At 34.6% G+C, this 13,964-nt stretch overlaps 1 protein-coding gene across 6 annotated transcripts in view; it reads right to left on the bottom strand.

Moving 5' to 3' along the window:
- LOC125665653 (polypeptide N-acetylgalactosaminyltransferase 13-like) overlaps window positions 1–13,964 on the bottom strand; it is a 32,768-nt gene that overhangs the window by 10,471 nt on the left and 8,333 nt on the right. For all 6 annotated transcript variants that reach the window (XM_056152368.1, XM_056152370.1, XM_056152369.1 and 3 more), the window contains exons 3-11: window positions 10,916–11,084; window positions 10,127–10,299; window positions 9,511–9,615; window positions 7,425–7,527; window positions 6,350–6,520; window positions 5,224–5,341; window positions 4,758–4,938; window positions 2,585–2,724; window positions 2,231–2,329 (exon numbers count right to left, since the gene is read on the bottom strand). In XM_056152368.1, the coding sequence (XP_056008343.1) occupies window positions 2,231–2,329; window positions 2,585–2,724; window positions 4,758–4,938; window positions 5,224–5,341; window positions 6,350–6,520; window positions 7,425–7,527; window positions 9,511–9,615; window positions 10,127–10,299; window positions 10,916–11,084 (1,259 nt within the window). The remainder of the gene's footprint in view (window positions 1–2,230; window positions 2,330–2,584; window positions 2,725–4,757; window positions 4,939–5,223; window positions 5,342–6,349; window positions 6,521–7,424; window positions 7,528–9,510; window positions 9,616–10,126; window positions 10,300–10,915; window positions 11,085–13,964) is intronic.

Genomic DNA, 13,964 nt, shown 5'->3' with positions numbered 1-13,964 from the left:
ACTATAATGAACTATATTTTATATTGATGTCGCTTATATTGAACTACCTATTATATTGAAGTAACTTATAATGAACTATCTCTTACATGTATATTGATGTCGCTTATATTGAACTGTTTGTTATAATGAAGAAAAAATAAATCACTAGGAACATTATTTATTATATAATTCAATATCGGTTATTTTTGATTTTGGATATAATGAACAATTCAGGTCAGTCCCCTGAATGTCAGCATAAATGGAGTAGACTGTATAATGAAAATTTCAGACAAGTCTTCTGAATTTCAATATATCTGGAGTAGACTACATTGTTTCAGGCAGGGCAATTTTAGTTATTAATAAAAAGAATATGAAACAAAGATAATACACAGTCAATATTGTTTTTTATTATATACCCATCGATGTATCGTTCGTTGATACTGTGGATTTCACAGCGTGTGATCCGGTTTTCCGGATCACCACACTGTGGTTTTCTGATTCCGTATCAGTATCCTCTGAAACTGATGCCGTCACAATGACGTCACAATGCATAAACGCAACGTTATTTGTGGAAAATGTTGACCGCGTCACAAAACAAAACTGCGTACACAAAACATAATTTCATGGTATGGCTGTGTTTTTGATAATTTGGATTACATTTATTATCTTATAAATGTGGATTTAAAATGCAGAAGGGGGTATATAATAAATTTATCATTACTACAGTAACTTGATCCGAAGAGTTGGATCACGTCTCGTTGACAGGCGCGGATCATCAGATCAAATTCGACGCTTCGCGTCTCGTGTGATCTGATGATCCCCGCCTGTCAACTCGATGTGATCCGACTCTTCAGATCAAGTTACTGTAGTAATAATATATATAGATGCACTGTTAAGAAATTTGGTAGGTCTACAACAATACATCATTTCAAAGACAGCTGAGGGCAGATAGCACTTAATGTTACACCTTATGAACACATGATGATTACAAGATTAACAGAGAAGAAAATGACTGCTCATTATGAATGTGGAAACTGAAATACAACAGATTTATAAACAAATTTATACAATTTAAACAGAGTTATAAACAATACAGGATAATTAAGAAATAAAACATATCACATTAATTTTATAAAATATATGTCTATTGTACTTCTTTGTAAAATAATTTGGATTTTTAGGGAAAATGTACACATTCAGATTACTTTGGGGCATTCATTTTGGCACCCATGTCAAAACAATAAGCCTCTTAAGGTATTCAATGTATAACAAAAGGGGACTTCATTATAAATGTTTATTGTTCAATTATGATGAAAGTGAAATAGTTCAAATTCACAGGACTGGTAAATGATTAGAAGAAAATCTTTTCGCACTTGAAACTTCTCTGAAGAGTTATCCACCCTTGATAAAATTTAGAAAAATCTTAATTTTCTAATTATTTCTGCAGAAAATAATTAATTGTATTTCATATTTTTATAAAGAGAAAGTTGAATGTACATGTAACTTTTTACCAAGAGATTTGCATAATAACACAAATACAAAAACATTTTAATAAATCATGCCTTCCCATAGAGTTCAATGTAAAATTCAAGGTGAAATAAATTGCCAGAAATCAAAATTTTGTAAATTCCTATGGTAGGTTATTTTTAATTGATAAACCCCTCAAAATGATACCATTATTACAAAAATCATACCATTCATTTAATAGATATGAAATATGTTTGTTATACATTGAATACCTTAACAGTAGAATTCACTGATCAAGGAGGAATCACTGATCAAGGGGGAATAACTGATCAACTTGAATTTATCTGTCAGTTAAACTTTAATAGCTAACTTTTGTGCAAGTGGTCCCAGCACAATTATTCAAAAATGGAAAAATTAAAAATCAGAAATATATTCTTGAATGTCTGTATACAATTTAACATTTGTCTGGTTCCCTTAAATGGCTTAGAATTTTAAGCTGACAATCTCCAGATAATGCAGCCAAGTCCCATCAGAATTTTTTCTTCGTTTTTTTTTGGTTAATGATTTTACACTAAACTTGCAATTTTTTCCTATGCACACAAAATCTTTATTTTTCAAACATTAACAACATCAGACACATCCTATACTTTTTATTCATGATAATTCTGATCAGCATGTCATTCCTCCTTAACCTCTTCAAAATGCTCAGCAAGAATCACATAAATTCAGAAGAGATATACAGTATACATAGCATCAATTATTCTAGTTTTGTTTGTGAACTAACCTGGTTCCCGCCCATTCCGTGACACTGGACTAGCCCCACTTTCTCTCCACTTTTACGCCCCATGCTGTCAATACATTGCCCAGTGGCTTTATTTCTTATCTACAATAGACCTCATTAAGTCAGTCACTGATGGACATATTTGTTACTGGTTAATAATTTAAATGATCTTCTATGACATAAAAAATTGATCAATTCAAGACAATAATTAAACTAGATGTGTCAGACTCCCACCAAAGAGCCATAACTCTGCGATAAGTGATCTGATCTGATCCATACAAGTACATATACTAATAATACATCTATATCTCAAATTTCAGTTGATAATGTCCATGTATGTTCCACTAGACAACCCACCTCTCCAAGTGCATGATACTCTACAGGCATCTGTGACTCGGGGTAGACATTTTCTAGATACCACTTAAAGCTGTGGCACTTGAGATTTTTCCTCAGCGCTTTCCTCTCTGTAATATCTCCGTAGCTGGTGCTTCTGACTCCTGTAAACACAAAGGTTTCACTTTTACATTCAAACTCTGTACAGCCATAGTTTTGTTGCAGATCAACTTTTACTTTCACTATTTCAACACAGCTGCCTACTGGTTATGATGCTCATTTCGCCCCCGGTTTGATCCCCGTTACCAATGATGTTTAACATCAGTATTGACTGTTCCTGTGCCCACCATTAGCAGTGAAAGTCACCGGTCTTGTAGATATTAGAAGTGAAAGTCACAGGTCTTGTAGATATCAAAAGTGAAAGTCACAGGTCTTGTAGATATTAAAAGTGAAAGTTACAGGTCTTGTAGATATTAAAAGTGAAAGTCACAGGTCTTGTAGGTATTAAAAGTGAAAGTCACAAGGTCTTGTAGATATTAAAAGTGAAAGTCACAGGTCTTGTAGATATTAAAAGTGAAAGTTACAGGTCTTGTAGATATTAAAAGTGAAAGTCACAGGTCTTGTAGGTATTAAAAGTGAAAGTCACAAGGTCTTGTAGATATTAAAAGTGAAAGTCACAGGTCTTGTAGATATTAAAAGTGAAAGTCACATTTCTTGTAGATCTACATGTATATTAATTTAACAAGAGTACTGGAAATGGTGCATATTGTACCTTCACAAACTTATGTATAGGATGTTTTTCTTCAGTCATGAGTTGTAGTTTACTTAAGGCCGTGTAGCATCAGCCATCATCAGGCTGTGACATACTTTCTTTTGCATGGTATGAGTAGAAGATCCTAGCTTAAAAACTGTGACAGGAGGTAGATAGCGTGGGAATCAAAATCCTTGCAATATGCACATCTTCAATTGATTACAAAGGCCTTCGCACAAAAACTGTGAAAGAAACTAAATGGACAAACTATGTACTCTCTGTAATATTTCCTCAAAACTGACCAAGTTCAATAACCTGTAATTTCCTCAGAAGTTGGAGAAAATCCTTGACACATGCACATCTTCAATATTCATGCCCTCTGTACAACAAAAAGGTCCTCATTTGAAAACTATGGGAGGAGTTGGACAGATTAATCATGTAACCTCCAAATAAAATTGAATTTCCAATGAAGAGGCAAAACGCAAGTAACGGAAGTGGAAATGGATCAAAATTGCAACACGATGAAGAATGGCCCACACAGAAGCTACATACCAAGTTTCAGCTTGATACATGTATGCGACAACCAAATGAAAAGAGAAAGAGAAAACCCCGAACAGAGGGATGTACCTACAGACATTGCTGTACTATAAAATGTCTCATCTAAAGATAGGTGTATACAAATGAAGGTCCTGTGTCACAGTAGGCTTTGACAGGATACAAACCCTTACTGCTCTGAGCCTACGACACTGAGCATTAAATCTGTGTCACTACACCTGCAGCTAGTAATATTCATATATACGAGAGCGACATTCTCAAATGTGTCTAATAGAGAACAAAATATTTGCAGTAAAAATTACATAAACATAGCTTTCTAAATAATTGAAATAAAAAGAGTGAAAACAGATTTTGTTCCGAAATTATGAAAATAGCCATGCAGCAGGATCAATAACCTTGTAGGCTAGCCTAAAACAGTATTCCCAATCTAAGGCATGGTACAATTTATTTCTAAAACAACTTGTTCAACATATAATTAACTTTAGCAGTAAATTCTAAAATTCACTTTTAAACTTTCCAGTTACCATGGTTACATAGTACTTTTTGATTCTTCTGATGATTTCAAGCTTGAAGTTTGCATCTCCCTGAGGTTGAAGTCACCCTGTTATGCTATAACTAATGACCTGACGACATTACGAGTGACAGCTGACACGTAATGAACACAATCCACAGACTGTATTAGGGTTAAGATAGGTATCTTGGACAACAATTTACTCCTTGCCATAAAGCCCGATTAGTTTTCATCCGTCATAGAACAACAATTTTTGAACATCAATACCCTAGTATTTAGCTTACTTCACTAATAAAAAACAACAACAACCAACAAAGCGAAGAATGTGAGTTATCAGGATTGATTTTATAAATTTATCAGGATAGATTTTATAAATTTACCAGGATTGATTTTATAGAAGAAGTCTTTGTATTCATCCATCCACACTTCTACGATGCGCTGTGTGTTGTGATTGATGATGCGGGCCACGCCTCCTGGCCAGGAATATGGTGAGGTTTTTCTGAACACATGACCCACCCTGGAACATGTGACAATGTAAACTTTGCCGCCACACATCCAGACCTGGTCACAAGATAAAGCAATGATGACTATAGTGTATAAATCCGAGAAGAAACGATTAATATTGGATATTAAATATATATGGATCATAAGAAACAAGAAATATATATGCATGTACATGATAATTCTACTTTCATTTTTACAAACTTGCAAGAAAACACGATTATATCATATATCATGATTAGTAGAATACTGGCCTCATAGTTCTGAATGACTAGTTCTGAAAAGTCATTAAATGAATAAATCAATGTAAAGTGATTGAAATGAAATAAGGGCTGGAGTACAAACCCTAAATGACATTTCTAGGTTCTCCCCGCCCCAAATGTCCATTCCTTCATCATAGGATCCCACTTCATAAAAGTAGTCCCTTTCTATGGAGAAGAGACCACCTGCCATAGTGGGGGTTCTGAAAAAAAAAAAACCCCAAAACAAACACATAAACGAGCATTTACAAATAAGTGTAATATAATGTTCATGTTTTCGGCAGTTTCTGATCAGTTGATCCCCCTCTAACCAACTAGTATGTCACTTCTTTACCAAAATAGGAAATTTAAGGGTCTGTAACCCACCCCTACCCCCTTTTGGGACAAAAAAGTACCAAACTGGGTGAAAGAGGTGCATGTACCAATATGGGTAACAACATCCCACTCTTACAAAAAAAAAAATTGGGATTTGCCTAAGATCACATTTATAATAGTATGTAAAATATTCTGTAAAATCATTGACAGGAATGATTTCATAAATATATATCCCCGTGAATTTGTTGACTAGTTACTGTATCAAATATAATATATTTGCTGTGAACGATATTCTAGCAAAAATTAAGTTTTTGCTTGTTTAGCTACATATCCGAGGTATTCAAGATATCGGTGATCGAGATACTGAAGTTCAACTGTATATCAATGAAAGGTTGTACCAGATACTAATATACTGTACTTTACCTTGTAACTACTCAAAAAAATACATCATAGAATCATTAAATTCGGGGTGGGTGGTTGCTCATTCTCATGAATTTCCTGAGTGCATGAATTTCAAATAACAATGAAAATACACAATTTCAAAAAAAAAAAAAAAAAAAAAAAAAAAAAAAATCATTGCAGAATCATTAAATTCTTAGGGGTGGGTGGGTGGGTGGGGGTGCTCATTCCCATGAACCTGAGTGCTCCTATCAGATGAATTTCAAATAACAATGAAAATACACAATTCCTACAATTCAACAAACAGAAACTATATAGATCTATAAAATTACATCATTGTAGCAAAACTGTAAAAATCTTTTTAATCCACGAAAACGATTCCACAATACTGTTAAATGAACTAAACTTTCTATTCCATATCAACATTTTATCTTAAAATGAACACTCAATATCTGACAATGAGCAGATTTAATATCAGAGAATGACAGAACCCTTACTTTGTGGGGTTGCTCCGTTCCCCTCCCCGCCTGTCAAGTTCCCTCTGGGGGACGGGGTACCAGCGGAAGTTGAGTTTCCAGTTAAACCCTCCCCACGTCATGTCTGAGCCGGTGATGTATTCGAACGTGTCGTCGCCTATCACGTCAATTATGGGACACACCACAGCAGTTCTGTATCAAGAAAACATCAAAATCGTGAAGAAACTAAATAGAAAACATTAAAACAGTGATCAATCTCATAACTCCTATAACTGATACATTATAGAGAGTTGGGCAAACACGGACCCCTGGATATTATACCAGAGGTGGGATCAGACAAACACGAACCCCTGGATATTATACCAGAGGTGGGATCAGACAAACACGGACCCCTGGATATTATACCAGAGGTGGGATTTATGCTTCATAAGATTAAAGATTATGATATATTACTATAAATGCCAGCTGTAATTAATATATAATTGGCTTGTTCCAAGTTGCATGGATGTACTGTGATCATTTCACACTTTATGGTAATCACAATAACACATGATGCTGACCATTGTCCAAGCTTTTCTCTTAATATCTGAATTCAACTGTCCTTTTAGTACGGAGTGGCTTGATAACAGAGGTCATCTGATTGACTCTTATGTCATTAACTTTCCCACCTTCTCTCATTACTCAGTAATGATGTTAAACTGGGGTTTCATGTGTTGCTTTAAAGCAGCATTAATAGCCAGGTCTGACACTTATAGCTCATTTTTGCAGTTGGTCTGTACAAAATAATCAAATGTTTGGGGTTATTTTTCCCTATTATTTTTAAACAACTGCCCTTAACAGCTAACAAGCTTCATGAAGAATGCTGGTGTCCAGCATCTCAGTTCATACCCTCATGTATATTTTTTTTTTTTTAAATCGAATTTATTTCTAAAAATGAATTTGCTGAGTTTTCAAATCAAACCAACAACATCTTGGCAATTGGTCAAACATCTCTGACCACTGAGCGACAGACACAACAGATAGCGTATACATAACATATTCAGTTTAACCCTACATAGTGTCTACTTTCCACCCCCCACTTCTTTGCCATACATACCTGTCTTTATGGATCTCATACAACAATGGTTCTAACCACCCCTCCGTACATTCACAATGAGCATCTAAAAATGTGATCACCTTTCCTTTCGCTTCTTTTGCACCTGAAATAAAGAAAAGAACATTTCCATTTTTTTAACAGAAGTTATATTGTATGACATGTTTTCAGCTTATTTTTGCAATCGGTTCCACATTGCCAAATTTAAGCACCTTATATTTTATGTAGTAACTAGTTCTAATTGTAATGGGGACCTGACGGGAACTGTTACGGAGGTAGTTCTAACTTTAATGGGGACGCAGCAGGAACCGTTCCTGATGATCCCCAAACATCCCCCATTTAAAAATCGGTGACATTGTGCTTATGCACAACCAATCATCTTTTGTATTATGTACCTATGACGTCAATATCATTCCATTTTTCACATTCATAAGAGATTGACCAGTTGTCTAAATATTAGCCAATCAAAATTCAATGGAAGTGCTTGTGTGCGTGTGTAAATGATTTTGCTGACGCAACTAAGTAGAGAGTCCAGAAATATATCTGTCACATAAATTTCGAAACTGAAATTTCAATATGTTATAAATCAATACCTGATGGAAGAAGTTAACAATTATAATGAAAGTGCATTCTTTGTCTAGATCATTCAGATGCTTGTTAGATTAAGAGATTTATTGTAAAAGCAAGATTGTACATGATCATAACTGAAAAGGTAGAAACTAAAACTAAAAGCACTTACAGACATGTGGTCCAAATTAATAATGATTTTATACCTCATCGCTAAATTTTTACCGGTTTTGTCAGACGAACCTTGGCAAACACTGATGGCTGTGCAGACCTTCGACTTGTTCACACTCTTATCATATAAAGATCAGTAGTGCTCCATGTAATATAAGCCTAATATGGCCTTGTATTTGGGGAAACTTGATGCAACAATCAATATAAACAAGAGCACCATAAACGGTACAACACATGCCCGTCAGACAGTGAAATTCAACCTGTATTAAAGCATATCATGCACTTGGAATTGATATCACACATTCTGAATAGGAGAGCCTTTTAAAGTCGGTCATGGTGCACCAATCTATCTGACGTGTGGACTGATTACGTACTCCTCTGAGAGGGAGGTTGCAATGATTGTATCCATGACGAGAAAAGGGTGTAGGAACCTTTTTGACCTAATTTCAGTCCTAAAGTAGGTCACGGTGCACCAATCAAGAAATGTGAACTGATTGTGTATTTCTCCGAGAGGGAGGTTGTGACAAAATTTCAGGGCAATACCTGTATCCATAACAAAAAAATCTGGAAAACTATTTGATCTACTTTTACCCCTAAAGTAGGTCATGGTGCACCAATCCAGCTGAAATGCGAAATCAACTTGTATTTCTCTGAGAGGAAGCTTATGACTAAATTTAAGGAAAATATCTGTATTGGTAACAAAAAAATTTCGTAAAACTGTTTGACCTACTTTAAGCCATAAAGTAGGCCACAGTGCACCAATCCAGTTGGAATGCAAACTTATGCTTCTTGAGGAAGAAATTGTGACTTAATTGCAATGCTGTACATGTACATGCACTGTCACGGCAAAAAATCCAAAAAAATTGACCTTGGGCTGACACACAGACAGATCAATTCAGTTGAAATGCAAACTGAACTTATTTTCCTCCAAGAGGAAGCTTGTCGACTAAATTTCAGGGCAATATCTGTATCCATAATGAAAAAAAGTCCAGAAAACTGTTTGACCTACTTTTATCTATAATGTAGGTCACTGTAACAATCCAATTGAAAAGCAATATCACTCTTACACTTCTTGAGGGAGAAGTTGTGATCAAATTTAAAAGCTGTACATACATCCATTACAGAAAAATGTTCAGAATACATGACATCCAACAGCCAGACGAACGGACGAACACGCATACAGAGCCATAACATAATACGTCCCATATCACGATGGGCGTATAAAAACACAGGCAACATAACTTAAACCAGTCATTCTTCAATATAATAAGCATTGATTTCATTACATACATTTTCAAAAAAAATATATACACATTTAGTACATTCATTCTAATATCTAGTCAGCTGTGACCTTTTAATCTTGCTCTGATAAGTCCTGTTCTCTCCTCGGACCTGATGACTCGGGCGGACACAGGTAGAGTTGCCAGATAGTTATCTAATTTCTTCCCTAATTCCTCTGTAAAGAGAAAAAAAAATATCATAGGTCATAGAGTCACACATCCATAGTACGTGCTTCATAGAACAAATCAAATCTGTGACAATTCATTCATGGTTATACGCTGTGCAGCAACTTAATACCCAGTCATACTAAATACCCAGTCATAATGTATTTCTTAATTACAGTTTAAAAATTCTAATCATACAGTCACAATAATTATCACTATAGATCAATTCTTATTTCACAGACCTCATTTTCACAAGAATGCAATGCTGTATTTATTAATGAGATATAACTTTTGTGAATTATCATTTATTGGAGACGTATTCGGTATTTAAGAGTTAATTCTTCAGAACTAAATTTTCACAAAAATTTATGTGGTTTACGGCATTACATCCACCAAAAAATGATACCGAAGATATCAATAAAAAATTCAAAGATATACAATATGTACATCAAAAAGATGCAAAAATAAAATTAATTTTTTTAAAAAAAGATATTGACCATGACTTCTCCAAACATTACTTACCTCTTTCACTAGCGTCATCAACTAGTAGGATTTCATTCAATAATTCCTTGGGTGATCGGTTAATAATGCTATGCACTGTCCTTAGTAGAGTGGACCAAGCCTCGTTATGGAATACGATGACTACACTTGTGTCGGGAAGCTCGGAATTCGATGGGTATACCTTCCTTTTGCATCTGGATAAACGTAAATTATATACATACAGTGACCAATAGAGAAGTGTGTTGTTTCTGAATACGCAAACTTCGCAATAGTTGGGAATTTCTATAAACAATAGCCCCATAGGCCACATCACTAACCTGACTAATTACAGCTTTCCAAGTAAAACAATTTCTTTTTATAACAAATTTCTTCCATATATCTCTTTTCTAACTGACATGGTTTTTGAAGATTTTATCCGTAGATTTAAAAACTATCAACAGATAACGTTTTTCAATTTTCATGAATATTTTTTCCTACAAAATAAAACGTTTAAATCTGGATCTTTTAGGCATATTTTATTAGACATTCATATCATACACCAAATCACATCAAAATTTTGACTCAAGAATTTCTACTTTGCAAACAAAATGCATTTTATATCATTCCGTGAAAAATCACAAAGAATTCATATAAAATAATTGAGAGCTTGTGTCAATCTTTCGATGGTGAAATCATGCTTCATAAAGGTGTTTTAATGAGCCATTGAATTTTTTTTAGTGTAATGAGCTACCATAATACATCCAGTCTTAGACCCAGCACTATTTAGACTGGTGTATAAAAAGTATTCTTAAATCAAAGGAAAAGTCTTACGCATCCATCCTGTAATCCGGTAATGACCGGTTTAAGGATATCATGTCACTGGCGACCAGATTGAACTGGTTGATTTTAAATTTTTCCTTGGCCTCTGCTTGTTTGTCTGCAGGCAGACTCACTGGTTTGCCCATCTCACCAGGTCCAGTGGGCACACGCTGTATTATACCTACAAATACAGATCAACTATCTTACTAAACAAACAATGATTATATCATCATATTTATACAAGTAAACAATTATTAGGATATCATAACATGTTATCAAAAGACAATTATCATATTGTAATCAAGCACACAAAATTTTATTAATATACATGTATATCATATAACATATTTATTATAAAATATAATACAGGGTTCCAAATTACCGCTCGCCCACTTGCATTGGCGACTAAACTTTGCTTGTGGGCACCCAAAATTTTCATTCTTGTCGCCCAATTGGCGACCGTACTTGTCCGATCAACATTTTTCTTTCCGACCGATCCGAGTCCTATTATAATTGAAGTTCAATTTCGGTTGAGGTTTTGCCACTTGGCGAGACATTCATGATTCCTGGGGTATCAAACCTTCCAAAATGTATTTAAACCAGAAGTTGAACAACGCAAGGGTTACTTCAAACGAAAAGAAAGTGTCTGCTTTTAACCAAAGTGGAAAGAAGGGGAGAATATGGCTCGCTGACGGCAAAAAGGGGATGACGTGCTGTGTGTACAAAACATGACACGAAAGGTCCAATCGTTGTGACAGTTTGCCCAAGTTATAAACTTGACAGCATCGTAAAGCTGAGAAATTTTGAAATAACATAAAGTCTGAAGAAACGTGTGTTAAAGTCAGACGCCGCGAAGATCATAAAGTTGCTAGGTTGACGAAATGAGAGTGGAAATGAGAGAGGTATTTGAAAGAATTACGGAGAAGGAAACAGAATTTAAATATTGATATTTTAATTTAAATAAATTGCAATGTGACCTGATGTTTCTTTTTTCTTGTAAAAAAAAAAAAAAACCCATGTTATTCAATTTCATGATATGTGTGGGATACTGTAATTTCATTTGGGCTAACATAATTTCTTATTCAGGGGCCCACTTGGCCCCTAAGGTATTCAGTCGAAGTTGGAACCCTGAATATATCATAACATATTCATTATAAAACAATTATTATATCAATAATTATAAACTGTCCCAAAGATGCTTCACATCAAATTTGAAAAGAATTGGAATGGTTAAAAAGTTATCAAGAAGATAAAAATGTTCAATGGTTAATGCATGATGGACAGTGCACAACGACGGATGCAGACCAATTGTGATAGTTCACCTGAGCTTACCCGGGAGACCTGAAAAAGCCATAAATGCTATAATATTTTCAACCAGCGCCCCTTGGTTTTTTTTTTTAACAATCTGGATGTCATTTTCAATTGATGTTTTGCAATTAAGATATATGTATTCACTTTATTCAAGAGCAAGGTGTTAGTACTAAACCCTGCAAAAAGAAAAATACAAAAAAAAAAAAATTGCCATATCTGACATGCATGCAAGAACTGTTTAAGCAATGCATGTTTTTCTCTTACAGTTTGGCACAATTCAAAAGAAATCAGCAACTGTTTACAGCATTTTTTTGAAATTTCATCCAAACTGACATAAGTACAGTATACCTTTAAATGCACACCATAGGTAAGGGGGGAGGGGAGATAATCCATCCACCAGGGGGAGAGAACCTGCACAAAATTCTTATCCACCAGCAACTGCTCAGTAAATTAAAATACTACAACCTTTGTTGTGCAAGTCCAGCTTCGGCTTTTTGTGTTTAGGTTTGAGTTTCGGATTATACATAATATCTGGATCTGGTATAAGTATTTCATCAAGATTTGGCTTGGAGTCCTCTGTAATTAATTTCATTAAGTAGATGAAACAATAATAAGCACTAATCTAGAGTGTGAGAATGATGCTAATTAATGACATCATTTTGAAATTCATCAATTAACAACATGCAGTCTACATGAAAACTCAGTGGTCTGAAGACCGAGGCCAGTGAATTTTAGGGTCAGGTCAGTGAAAATAAAAAATCAGGAAGTCCGATGGGCTTGTAGACTTTTTGTAAGTCACATTAAATATAATGTTGGATTTAGACATTCTAAACATCTTATTTACTTAAATTACCATAAAAACAAGATGTGTTTGTGAAACACAAATGCCCCCGATAATGGCCAATTCCGAAGATGGCCAAGGTCACAAGGGCAAATATCTTGGTACCAGTAGAAAAATCTTGTCAAAAGAAATGCTCATGTATAATATGAAAGCTCTAATATTTACCATTTAGAAGTTATGACCAATGTAAAAAATTTTTTAAAGTAGGTCAAATGTCAAGCTCAAAAGGTTCAATACCAATGGAAAGATCTTGTAACAAGGAATACTCATGTGAAATATCAAAGCTCTATCTCTTACTGTTCAAAAGTTATTAGCAAGGTTAAAGTTTTCAAAAAGTAGGTCAAACTCCAAGGTCAAGGTCACGGGGTCAAAAATGTTGGTACCCACGGAAAGGTCTTGTCACAAGGAATACTCACGTGAAATATCGAAGCTCTATCACTTACTGTTCAAAAGTTATTAGTAAGGTTAAAGTTTCAGACAGAATGACAGAATTACAAAATGACAGAAAGGACAAAAACAATATGCCCCCCGATCTTCGATCTCGGGGGCATAATAAAACAATAAATAGCACATAAAGTAACTAAGTGTTTTGACATTGTGGTTAATTTTTTTTAAAGTAAAGAACGATAACTATACTTGTAATTGTCAAGATAACTTGTACGTTGATCACGTGAATATTCAACGAATAACTTATTCAAACAACAAAAATGATCGCGTTCAGTATCGTGGTAACTGCTGCTTTATTGCATTGTCAAATTAAAATGAACTTCGTCAATTGCAGTTCTCTCTGATTTTATGCAATTTCTATAGTTTATAGAATTAATCAATCGTTTACATTTCATGTTAGTAGAGAAGGCTACTTCCTAAGGTGCACTTGTTTGTGAAAAATACGTAAATTTGTAGTCTTGT

Source organism: Ostrea edulis, chromosome 10, assembly GCF_947568905.1.
Source record: "Ostrea edulis chromosome 10, xbOstEdul1.1, whole genome shotgun sequence".
NCBI lineage: Eukaryota > Metazoa > Mollusca > Bivalvia > Ostreida > Ostreidae > Ostrea > Ostrea edulis.
The sequence above is the reverse complement of the archived record's forward strand: the minus strand, read 5'-3'. Positions and strand labels throughout refer to the sequence as shown.